This window comes from Cervus elaphus, chromosome 21, assembly GCF_910594005.1.
Source record: "Cervus elaphus chromosome 21, mCerEla1.1, whole genome shotgun sequence".
NCBI classification, from domain to species: Eukaryota; Metazoa; Chordata; class Mammalia; order Artiodactyla; family Cervidae; genus Cervus; species Cervus elaphus.
The window spans coordinates 4,871,246-4,880,897 of NC_057835.1; the positions used below are offsets into that span (position 1 = coordinate 4,871,246).

Sequence of the window (9,652 nt, forward strand, 5' to 3'; positions counted from 1 at the left end):
CATCAGCTCACAAGCAGATCCACCGGGGCAGGGCACTCTAGTTGGCCTGTGTAAGTACATGGTCTTGTCACTGATGGGCCCCCACTCCACATTGGTGCCCAAGCCAGCATGGCCCTATCAGCTTTGACCAGTCCATCATTTAAGTCCCAGACAAGGTGCAGGTGAGCTATCACCAAAAAGGAAGCCCGTCTGTGAAGTCAGTCTGGTCCTTCCACTGCAGGACAGAACACCCTGGCCCTCAGCCTGTGGCACCAGGGGTACCACTCACACCCAATAGCACCCAGACGCTCAAGACAACTTGAAGGTAGTTAACGGGATTCACGGAGATTACATTCCTTGTGAGTGGGCTTCTCTGCTCTACATGTCAGGTTGGGGGAGGGGGGGAGGCGGGCAGGTGGGATTTACAAGAGGCAAGGTGTGAAGCCACCCAGCAGCCTCACCATCCGGAGCCTCCACTGTTCCCTGGTGCGCACGGCACTCCTTGGAGAGGGGAACCTTCCCTCTGAAACCACAGAAACACACAGCTCGGTTGTGAAAAGAAACAAGCTTTATTGAGCCACAGCCCTAGTTCTCCTTCTCCTGCACAGTCTTGGTTCCCCGGAGACGCCCAGTCCGGCGGGCAGCAATGAGACCCACTTTCCGGCCAGCAGGGGCGTCTCTGCGGATAGTAGAGGGTTTGCCAATGTGCTGGTGGTTGCCACCTCCGAAGGGATGCTCGACAGGCTGCAGGAAGAAGGAGGTGATGGTGAGGTGGGGCTGACCCTGATCTACCTCAGGAAGGCCTGGGAACCCGCAGAATCAATTGGCCTGCGCTTACAAACTATCAGCCACCTCACACCACAGATCTCCCAACATAAACAGGAGACACTCCAGGCAGGAACTTGTCCACCTAGTCTCACAGCCCTCATACACTGAATACTGACCCCACTGTCCACTTCTGGGCTACTTACATTCATGGCCACACCCCGCACCCGCGGCCAGCAGTTCCTCTTTGCCTTGTACTTGTGGTAGGCACGGCCAGCCTTCAGAATGGGCTTGTCAATGCGGCCACCTCCTGCCACCACACCTGTTGGAGACCAGAAGACTCAGGGAGATGTATCACCCACCCCACCCAGCACTGGGGGACACTCCCATCAGGCAGAGCATCCCCTGCTGTGTCCTTGCCAGTGCCCCACCACCATGTGTCATTCAGGATCACATGATCCCAGGAGCCTCAAAAATGCCTGGAAACCATCACCAAGCAGTAAATCCTGTTACAGCCTGTCAGCTAGGGCTTCCCTAGTGGCTCAGACAGTAAAGAATCTGTCTGCATTGCAGGATACCCGAGTTCAATCCCTGAGTTGGGAAGCCCTGGAAAAGGGAATGGCAACCCACTCCAGTATTCTTGCCTGTAGAATTCCATGGACAGAGGAGCCTGGCAAGCTACAGTTCATGGTATCGTCAGGCGTGACTAAGCGACTAACACACACAGCCTGTTGGCTGACAAAGGTTCTTCCGCTGCAAGGTAGCTAAACCAGGACTTTACTCACATCACCTGGAATGCCCACCGTGAACCATGGCTTTTCAGAAGTCCTCCCCTTTGTACGGTCTGACACTAGGCTCCTTCCCACCCCAAACAGGACAGCTGACCTGGCCCACCACTTCTCTGCCATTGTTTTGCTTATTCTGTGAGCACACCCTCCAGAGCCTCCCCCAGGCAGAACTGGATTTGCCACACGGATTCAAAGATGTTGTCAGCCAACAAACTTGAGTATATGCATTTCAACACACTGTGTGGCTTTAACCAGGTGGCCCACAAAAGCAAAAATCACGTAAATCTAGGTTATCCCAGAGTGCAGCTAAGGGTACCTTTACTTTATAGAGTCCAGCATGTTGAACCCACTCTCATTCAACACCCAACCAGAAGTTAAACAGGAACTACTTACACCCACTTAATAAGTATCCCGAATTAGACCACACATTGTGTTCAAACTTGAGTGAAGCAGGCAACTGGGTTCCTGGCTCATCTAGCTGCTGGCTATCCACAGGAGACCCACAGCATACAACCGCTGCCTTCCACTCACCGACCACAGCTCTGTTGGCAGAGGAGATGACCTTCTTGGAGCCCGAAGGCAGCTTCACTCGCGTCTTCTTTGTCTCAGGGTTGTGGGAAATGACTGTGGCATAGTTTCCGGAGGCTCTTGCCAGCTTGCCTCGGTCACCAGGCTTCTCCTCCAGACAACACACGATGGTGCCCTCAGGCATGGTGCCCACTGGGAGCACATTGCCGATGTTGAGCTGGGCTACAAGAGAAAAGTCAAGCAGTGTCTTCGCCACTTCCGACACTGCTTGCCAAAACCAAGGCCAGCCTCCTCCTACAGCTCTCCGGGCACTCACCGGGATACCTGGCCAAGCAAGTGTCCCCAAGTGAAGGCTACAACCTCAACGTTCCTCCCTCGACCCAAGCTGTAAACCGCCAGGCACCTCAAGTCCCTCCCCATCAAGACGTTTCACCTCGGCGCGGAGCTCACCCTTTTTGCCGCAGTACACAAACTGGCCGGTGTGGATTCCCTCAGCAGCGATGAACAGCTCTGTCCGCTTCTTAAAACGGTACGGATCCCGGAAAACCACTTTGGCAAGGGGCGCTCCGCGGCCCGGATCGTGGATGATGTCCTGCGGATCGAGACAGCGTGAGGGGCTCAGGGGTCCCGCTGGGCGCCCCGCGCCCCCACCCGTCCCGGCCCACGCCCCGAACCTTTACGATGCCCTTGATATATCCGTGTCGCTCAGCGAAATCCACGGCGCGCAGGCGCGCGGCGCCTTTTCTGTGCTTCACATGTGCGCGGAACACCGAGCCGGCGCCCTTCCTCTGCCCACGTATCACGCGGCCCATGGCGGCGGTCTGGAGGCAGCTCACGGTCAGGGGCCGTCCGGCCCTGGCATCCCCACCAGCGGGCTTCAGGGGCCCCGCTCCCTCGGCTCCTCCCTCCCGCCCTCAGGACCCTCCGCGTCTCCAGCCCCAGCCGTGCGCCCCGGCGCTTTTTCCAGAGTCAGCTAGGGTCCCTAGCGGAGCCTAGGACAACGGGGGGCGCCGGATGGCGCCGGATGGCACCAACACATCCTACCTGCTGCAGAGCGCGGCCGAAAAAGGAGACACGGGCCTTGAGAGCCGCCTTATCTTCCGGGGTGGGGCCGAGAGCCCCCAACCTTCCGGTCAAGGGCCGCCGCCGCCGCCGCAATGCACACCGGGACTTGTAGTTCTATGGCGGTCGCCCCTAGCCTCTCCCGCGCGCCCGGCCCTCTGCGCAGGCGCACTGAGTTAGACGGGCCTGCGCGGCACTTAAGACCCGCGGGTCTGGCGGCGAGGCTGCTCTTTAGCAGACGGGGCGCGGATTCGGCAGGCAAGGCTACCTGGCAGGGAGTCTCCAGCAGGATACATTTTTCTTTCTTTCAGAGAGGGGTCTCTTGGAGAAGTGGGAGGAGTCCTTCCAGTGAAGGTCCCTGGAGTTAGCAGAAGAGGAGGTGGAACCCCTGAATGATAACAGAGTAGGCACAGACGGGGAGAGTTTAGTGATCAGGACCCTGGGTGTGCAGATTAGGCCTGAGTGGGGAGAGCAGGCGAGGTAGGGAGAGAGGGAGGGCAGGGGTCTCACGGAGCAGAGGGGCTTGCTCTCGGGACTCCAGGGTGGAGTTTTTGCTCCAGTGTGGCCTCGCAGGGGTGGATGCCAGGGAGACATCGGAAGATGACAGGAGCGGGAAGGAAGTGGCCATGTGGCCACATTCTGAAGCCAGAGGGAGCAGAGGGGACTGTGCATGAGGCCCAGTAAGAGGCAGCCAGCTGGGCTTGTCAGGGAGAGCCCACTAGGGGGCAGCACTGCCCACAGCAGGGCCAGAGCTGAGGGGCACCTGGATCTCCTTGGGGCAGGTTGAGGGGTTTTGGGGTCAGCTCCGCAAAGGCCTGACCAGAAGGTCAGAGGGATGGAGGTGAGGACAGTGCTTGGACTTGTGTGATGTGGGGTCCCTGGGATGGAGTATGGGGGAGGGGCGGAGTGGGACATACGGCCCTCTACTCTCCCTTTGACCCTAAACTGGCTTCCCAAGCTGTGGATGCAGCCAGAATGAGGCTGACCAAGCCCACTCCAGGCTTGTGTCCAGGCTCTCACCACAGTCTGGGTACGACAGAGGTAGCAGTGCAAGCCCAAGAGCCAGGACGTGTCTGGTGGCTGTGAGACCCCACTGGGGGCCATGGGCCCAGGGAAGCCTGAGACGTGCTGTTTCAGGGGTTGTGCCTCCTGTGGACTCCTCCCTAAGGCCTACCTTGAGGCACGTGTGTAGACTCAAGGGAGGGCAGCTGATGGTGGGGCTTGGAAGGTGCACACCCCTGCCTCATGCTTGGTGCATCTATGCAGAGATGATGGTACTGGCTGGCGAAGCTCCCACAGTCCCGAAATCTGTGCCTGAGCTCCCCTCACTGGTCTGAATGTCGGCTTCCATATAAGGCCACTGAGTCTGACATACAGCCCGGTCGCTGCAGATCCAGGTCATTCAAGGTGGTGAGGACAGTCTCCCTGGGCATGGGGTTCTCAGATCTGCAGGAGGGGCCCAACTGCCTCTGTCCCCAGATGAGGCACTCCCCACACAGTGCCTTTGCTCACAATGGTCAGCCAGGGTGCCCTCTAATACCACCGAGGTCCATTTCCTTTAAAAGTTGTTCTTAAATATTTCTTCTCGCACCTACCCACATGAGTAATTTGGAATAAACTCGAGTAACCATGCCCCGCTTCTGTCTTGTTCAGCTATGCTCCCTGTGAGGCTGCGCCATGACAGGCAGCCTAGATTAAGAGTAGGCCTGGTTTTCCAGGGTAACATGATTATCAGGCCACCTGGAGCCAGCCAATCAATATGCGCCCAGTAAGGAAAAGGGAACCTATCAGGGGAAAGCTGAAAAGCCCGCAAACGCCCAAGTTTGAAAAAAGCCAGCGAAGGTTTGAGCCAATAAGATTACTTTGCAAACATGTAACCAATCCGCTTAAGCCAGCTACCAACTGCTTATGCACACCTTATAAATTGGGGAACAGCTCGCGCTCAGCACTTTCTGACCCTGTACCACTGCGTTGGTTGCGGCAGTGAGCCCTGACTCGAGTCAGCAATAAACTTCCCTTTTTTGCGAGTTGCATTGTCTTGGAAGCCTTCTCTCTTCCTGCTTGGGGATTCCGACATCGGGCATAATGCTCCCCACGCTAGCATCTCTGGCAAATAACAGAGCCCTACACTCCTGCTGTCTTTCATGGGAACAATAATACTACCTATCATAAGATCATTGTGAGGGTTAGATGAGTGAATATGCACGAAGAATACAAAGTAAGCCTACAAAAATCACCAGGGCTGTAGAAGTCAGAGGGGCCAAGCTCCGGCACAGACAGGAGAGGTGGCCTGAGAGAGTGAACACAGGGAGCCTTCAAGGTCCTGGGCAGGATCAGCTTGTTGACAAGAGTTGTGCTGCATGCTGAAGGTGTTTTTATCTCCTTTCTGTGTATTCTACTTCTAAAAATGGTGTTATTTTAAAAGTGTGCATGGGGGACTTCCCTGGTGGTCCAGTGGATAGGATTCCACACATCCACTGCAGGGTTCAATCCTTGGTCTGGGAACTAGGAGTTCACATGGCACAACTAAAGAGCCCACACACCTCAAGGAAGATGGAAGAGCCTGCATTTCACAACTAAGACCCAGTGCAGCCAAATAAATAAATAAATATTAGAAGAAAAGTTAAAAAACTTTCTCTGAAAGACCCACTTACAGTGATAAATGCTGGCCTGAGGTGCAGACAGGCCATTGCCTCTGAGCTGTGTCAGGCAGTGGGCCCTCTGGCTTCAGAGCTCCTGCAACCCCACACCAGAGCCCCCTCCCCACACACACACAAACCACTCAGTGACCATCTGGTCCCACACTGCAGGTCAGGCCGGCCGCTGTGATTTTATCTGCATTTGGGGGCCTCCTGGGGGCCTCTTGGATATTTAGGGGTTGTGTATGGGGCCTTCTTAACTTATTTGTCCCTTTCCGTGGACAAATAGCCCTTCTGTTCACTCCACCCTTTCCCGTGTTCTGCCCATGTGCTCTGTGTCGTTTATCTGGAAACTGTCTCATCCGCTCTCCTATTTGTTGTTCTACAGAAAAACTGAATGTTCTGGAGTTGTCCAGCAAACACACACAATAGAGCCTTTATACTTTCACTTTGAGTTAATTGCCGCTGATTAACATAAGCATAATGGGAATTTTCTTCTGATTTTCAAAAAATATTAATGACTTTCCTGATGATGCAATGGCTAAGACTGTCTGGTCCCAATGCAGGGGCCTGCATTTGATCCCAGGTCAGGGAACTAGATCCCACATGCTGCAACTAACGCCTGACACAGCCAAATATATATATATATAAATATATTAAAATATTAGCAAATCTCTGAAGTACTTGCAAAATGTGGTCTTCCCACTAATAAGCTAAGAATGTACTTAAAGAAATACTCTTTTCCCAAACAAAGTGCATTTTTAGCCCTGACATTTTTTTTTCCAACTTTTTAAAGCATGGTAAAATATAATATTCACCATCTTAGTCATTTATAAGTATGCAGTTTAGTGGTATTGGGCTTCCCTTGTGGCTCAGCTGGTAAAGAATCCACCTGTAATGCAGGAGACCTGGGTTCAATCCCTGGGATGGGAAGATCCCCTGGAGAAGGGAAAGGCTACCCATACCAGTATTCTGGCCTGGAGAACTCCATGGACTGTATAGTCCATGGGGTTACAAAAAGTCTGACATGACTGAGTGACTCACGTATTAGGGTTAGGGTTAGGAGAAGGGCCCCGGGGCTGGACACCTGGTGTTTGTCAACAGGAGTAAAAGTCAAGCTTTGTTCTCACCCTGACACTTCAAGGACAAAGCTAGTGGCAAAAACTGAGCTCTGTTAAAGAAATGAGATGACCACTCCTGAGGTTAAGGAAGACTTCTCTGTCTGCACTTGCACAGGAAGGCTTCATGGGGGTCAAAAAACAAGGGAGCCCCACACCATTACAAGTGTGGACATGCACCCACAGGCCTCTGCCTTGGGATCCATCTTAGAAAAAAGTTGTGCACACATATTGGAGAGGGTCCAAGGACCAGTCAGGTGTGAAGAAAGAAACAAAATAATTGGCCAAATGTAAACAAAGACCCCAAACACCAGGAGAGATAAGAAAGCCTTCCTAAGTGATCAATGCAAAGAAACAGGAAAACAATAGAGTCAGAAAGATTAGAGATCTCATAAAAAAAAAAAAAAAAAAAACAGATTGGAGATCTCATCAAGTAAATTAGAGATAAGAAGGGAGAATTTCATGCAAAGATGGACACAATAAAGGACAGAAATGGTATGGACCTAACAGAAGCAGAAAATATTAAGAAGAGGTGCAAGAACACACAGAACTATACAAAAAAGATCTTAATGACCCAGATAACCACGATGGAGTGATCACCCACCTAGAGCCAGACATCTTGGAGTGTGAAGTCAAGTGGGCCTTAGGAAGTGTCACTATGAACAAAGCTAGTGGAGGTGATGGAATTCCAGTTGAGCTATTTCAAATCCTAAAAGATGATGCTGTGAAAGTGCTACACTAAATATGCCAGCAAATTTGGAAATCTCAGCAGTGGCCACAGGACTGGAAAAGGTCAATTTTCATCCCAATCCCAAAGAGAGACAAAGCCAAAGAATGTTCAAACTACTGCACAATTGCACTCATCTCACACGCTAGCAAAGTAATGTTCAAAATTCTCCAAACTAGACTTCAACAGTATATGAACCGAGAACTTCCAGATGTTCAAGCTGGATTTAGAAAAGGCAGAGGAACCAGAGATCAAACTGCCAACATCCGTTGGATCACAGAAAACGCAAGAGAATTACAGAAAAACATCTACTTCTGTTTCATTAACTACACTAAAGCCTTCAACTGTGTGGATCACAACAAACTGTGGAAAATTCTTCAAGACATAGGAATACCACACCACCTTACCTGTCTCTGAGAAACTTGTATGCAGGTCAAGAAGCAACAGTTAGGATTGGACATGGAACAACAGACTGGTTCAAAGTTGGGAAAGGAGTATGTCAAGGCTGTATATTGTCACCTTGCTTATTTAACTTATATGCAGGGTTCAGTTCAAACTCATGTCCATTGAATTGGTGATGCCATCCAACCATCTTATCCTCTGTCGTCTGCCGGGGGCCAGCACACGAGATCCCACCCATTACAAGGTCATGAGGAGAAGGCTGTATCCTATAAGATTATCCAGGATGAAAGGAGTGTTTCAATTTAGATCCCTTTGCTGGCATTCTAGCCTGCTTGGCAAATGCGTATTAATGTAACACAAAAATATTATTTTAAAAGTGGTTAGAATTGTTCATTTTAACCAGGAATGCTAAACAGGGGCTGCCTCACCAGAGCTGCAGAGTCTTTGTGTTGTAAACCTTTTAGATAAATTCAACTAATAACTTCTGCAAAAGGACTAACTTTTGTGTTCATTAAAGAATAGATTACAGGAAAACAGCTTTGCATTCACCTAGGTCATAAAATGTCAATAGGCCCCGAGGCCAGAAGATAATGTATAAGACATAAACAAAGAAGTATTCAGAAAACACCCTGGTTTCCTGAAGAACAAGTTGATGTAATGTTAAACTATCTTCCCCTTAGAAATGTACTAATTTAGGGTATAAAAGCCACGGTAAAAAATAAAGCATTGCCAGACTCTGCCAGACCCTGCAAACACCCCCGTCTGGTCATTCTCTCTCTCTCTCTCTCTCTCTCTCTCTCTTTCTCTCTCTCTCCCTCGCAGACTTGGCCCTATCAAGGCTGGTCTCACGTCTCTCTCTCGCCGACGCCGTTCATCCTGAGGGTACCCCCTGGATCCTGCTGAGGCTGGACCCCGGCAAGTGGAGCCACGAACAGGGAACCCGAAGGTAATCCCCCCCATTGTTCAGTCTTCGGGACGGCTAGGACCCCACTAGGGCACCGCGGGCCCCCCCGCATAAGATAGGCAGGGTAAGGAAAGTGGGTAGGAACCCCACTAGGACGCTACAGGCCCCCCTACATAAGAAAGGTAGGGTAAGAAAGGTGGGTACGTTTCAGGTTCTTTCCTTCTTCTCTAAATTAAGCCTCTTCCTTTTTTCTCTTCTTTTCTTCTTCTAATTAGTAACAAAAATGGTAAGAGTGAGTCAAAAGAAAGACAGCTTTTTATTGGAATCATAATGCAACTCCTTAACCGCAGAGAAATTAAAGTTAAAAAGACCAGTGTTCAGTCCTTTTCTACCTTTGTCCAAGAGCAATGTCCTTGTTTTCCAGAAAAGAGCAGTTCTCCTGGGTTCCCTTACCCTCCTGCCCTCCACCCGGGTGCCCTTTCCGATGAGATCTCTTGCTCTGTCAGCATGTGTCTCCTTGGACAATTCATTTCCGAGTGTTAGACAAGAGCCCAGTTTCAGGCGCTGGAAGGGGTCCCCTTTCCTGCAACAAATGGCGACTCTGGTGGGGACTCTTCTTTGCTGAGACTGACATCCTGACCACTCAGGGTACTCAGAAGCCAGCTTGCCTGCCAGTGGACCAGACCCAGCGGCCGCAACTGGGACCCTTTTGTCCCTGGTCTCCTCCTGATGCAGACAAC

At 51.4% G+C, this 9,652-nt stretch overlaps 1 protein-coding gene across 3 annotated transcripts; it reads right to left on the reverse strand.

The window, feature by feature from the left end:
* Nucleotides 1-529: 529 nt before the first annotated feature.
* On the reverse strand, nucleotides 530-4,737 carry RPL8 (ribosomal protein L8). 3 transcript variants are annotated; one of them, XM_043879780.1, is made up of 6 exons: nucleotides 3,105-3,241; nucleotides 2,735-2,881; nucleotides 2,511-2,652; nucleotides 2,064-2,282; nucleotides 951-1,066; nucleotides 530-723 (listed from the first exon to the last, which is right to left on the reverse strand). In XM_043879780.1, exons 2-6 carry the CDS (start codon nucleotides 2,870-2,872, stop codon nucleotides 565-567), a joined length of 774 nt encoding a protein of 257 aa, XP_043735715.1. In that variant the 5' UTR covers nucleotides 2,873-2,881; nucleotides 3,105-3,241; the 3' UTR covers nucleotides 530-564. The 3 variants fall into 3 exon arrangements, with proteins under 3 accessions (XP_043735715.1, XP_043735716.1, XP_043735714.1); XM_043879781.1 differs by lacking the exon at nucleotides 3,105-3,241 and having other exon boundaries at nucleotides 2,735-3,088; XM_043879779.1 differs by lacking the exons at nucleotides 530-723; nucleotides 951-1,066; nucleotides 2,064-2,282; nucleotides 2,511-2,652 and adding an exon at nucleotides 3,391-4,737 and having other exon boundaries at nucleotides 2,862-2,881; nucleotides 3,105-3,280.
* Between the last annotated feature and the right edge of the window lie 4,915 nt (nucleotides 4,738-9,652).

Bases quoted from the DNA above. Each gene is read 5' to 3' on its own strand.
- RPL8 (XM_043879779.1), bottom strand. From the start codon at position 4,226: ATGGCCCCCAGTGGGGTCTCACAGCCACCAGACACGTCCTGGCTCTTG. The intron at 3,281-3,390 runs GTAGCCTTGCCT...GCGCCTGCGCAG, and splicing joins TGCTGGAGACTCCCTGCCAG to AGGGCCGGGCGCGCGGGAGA.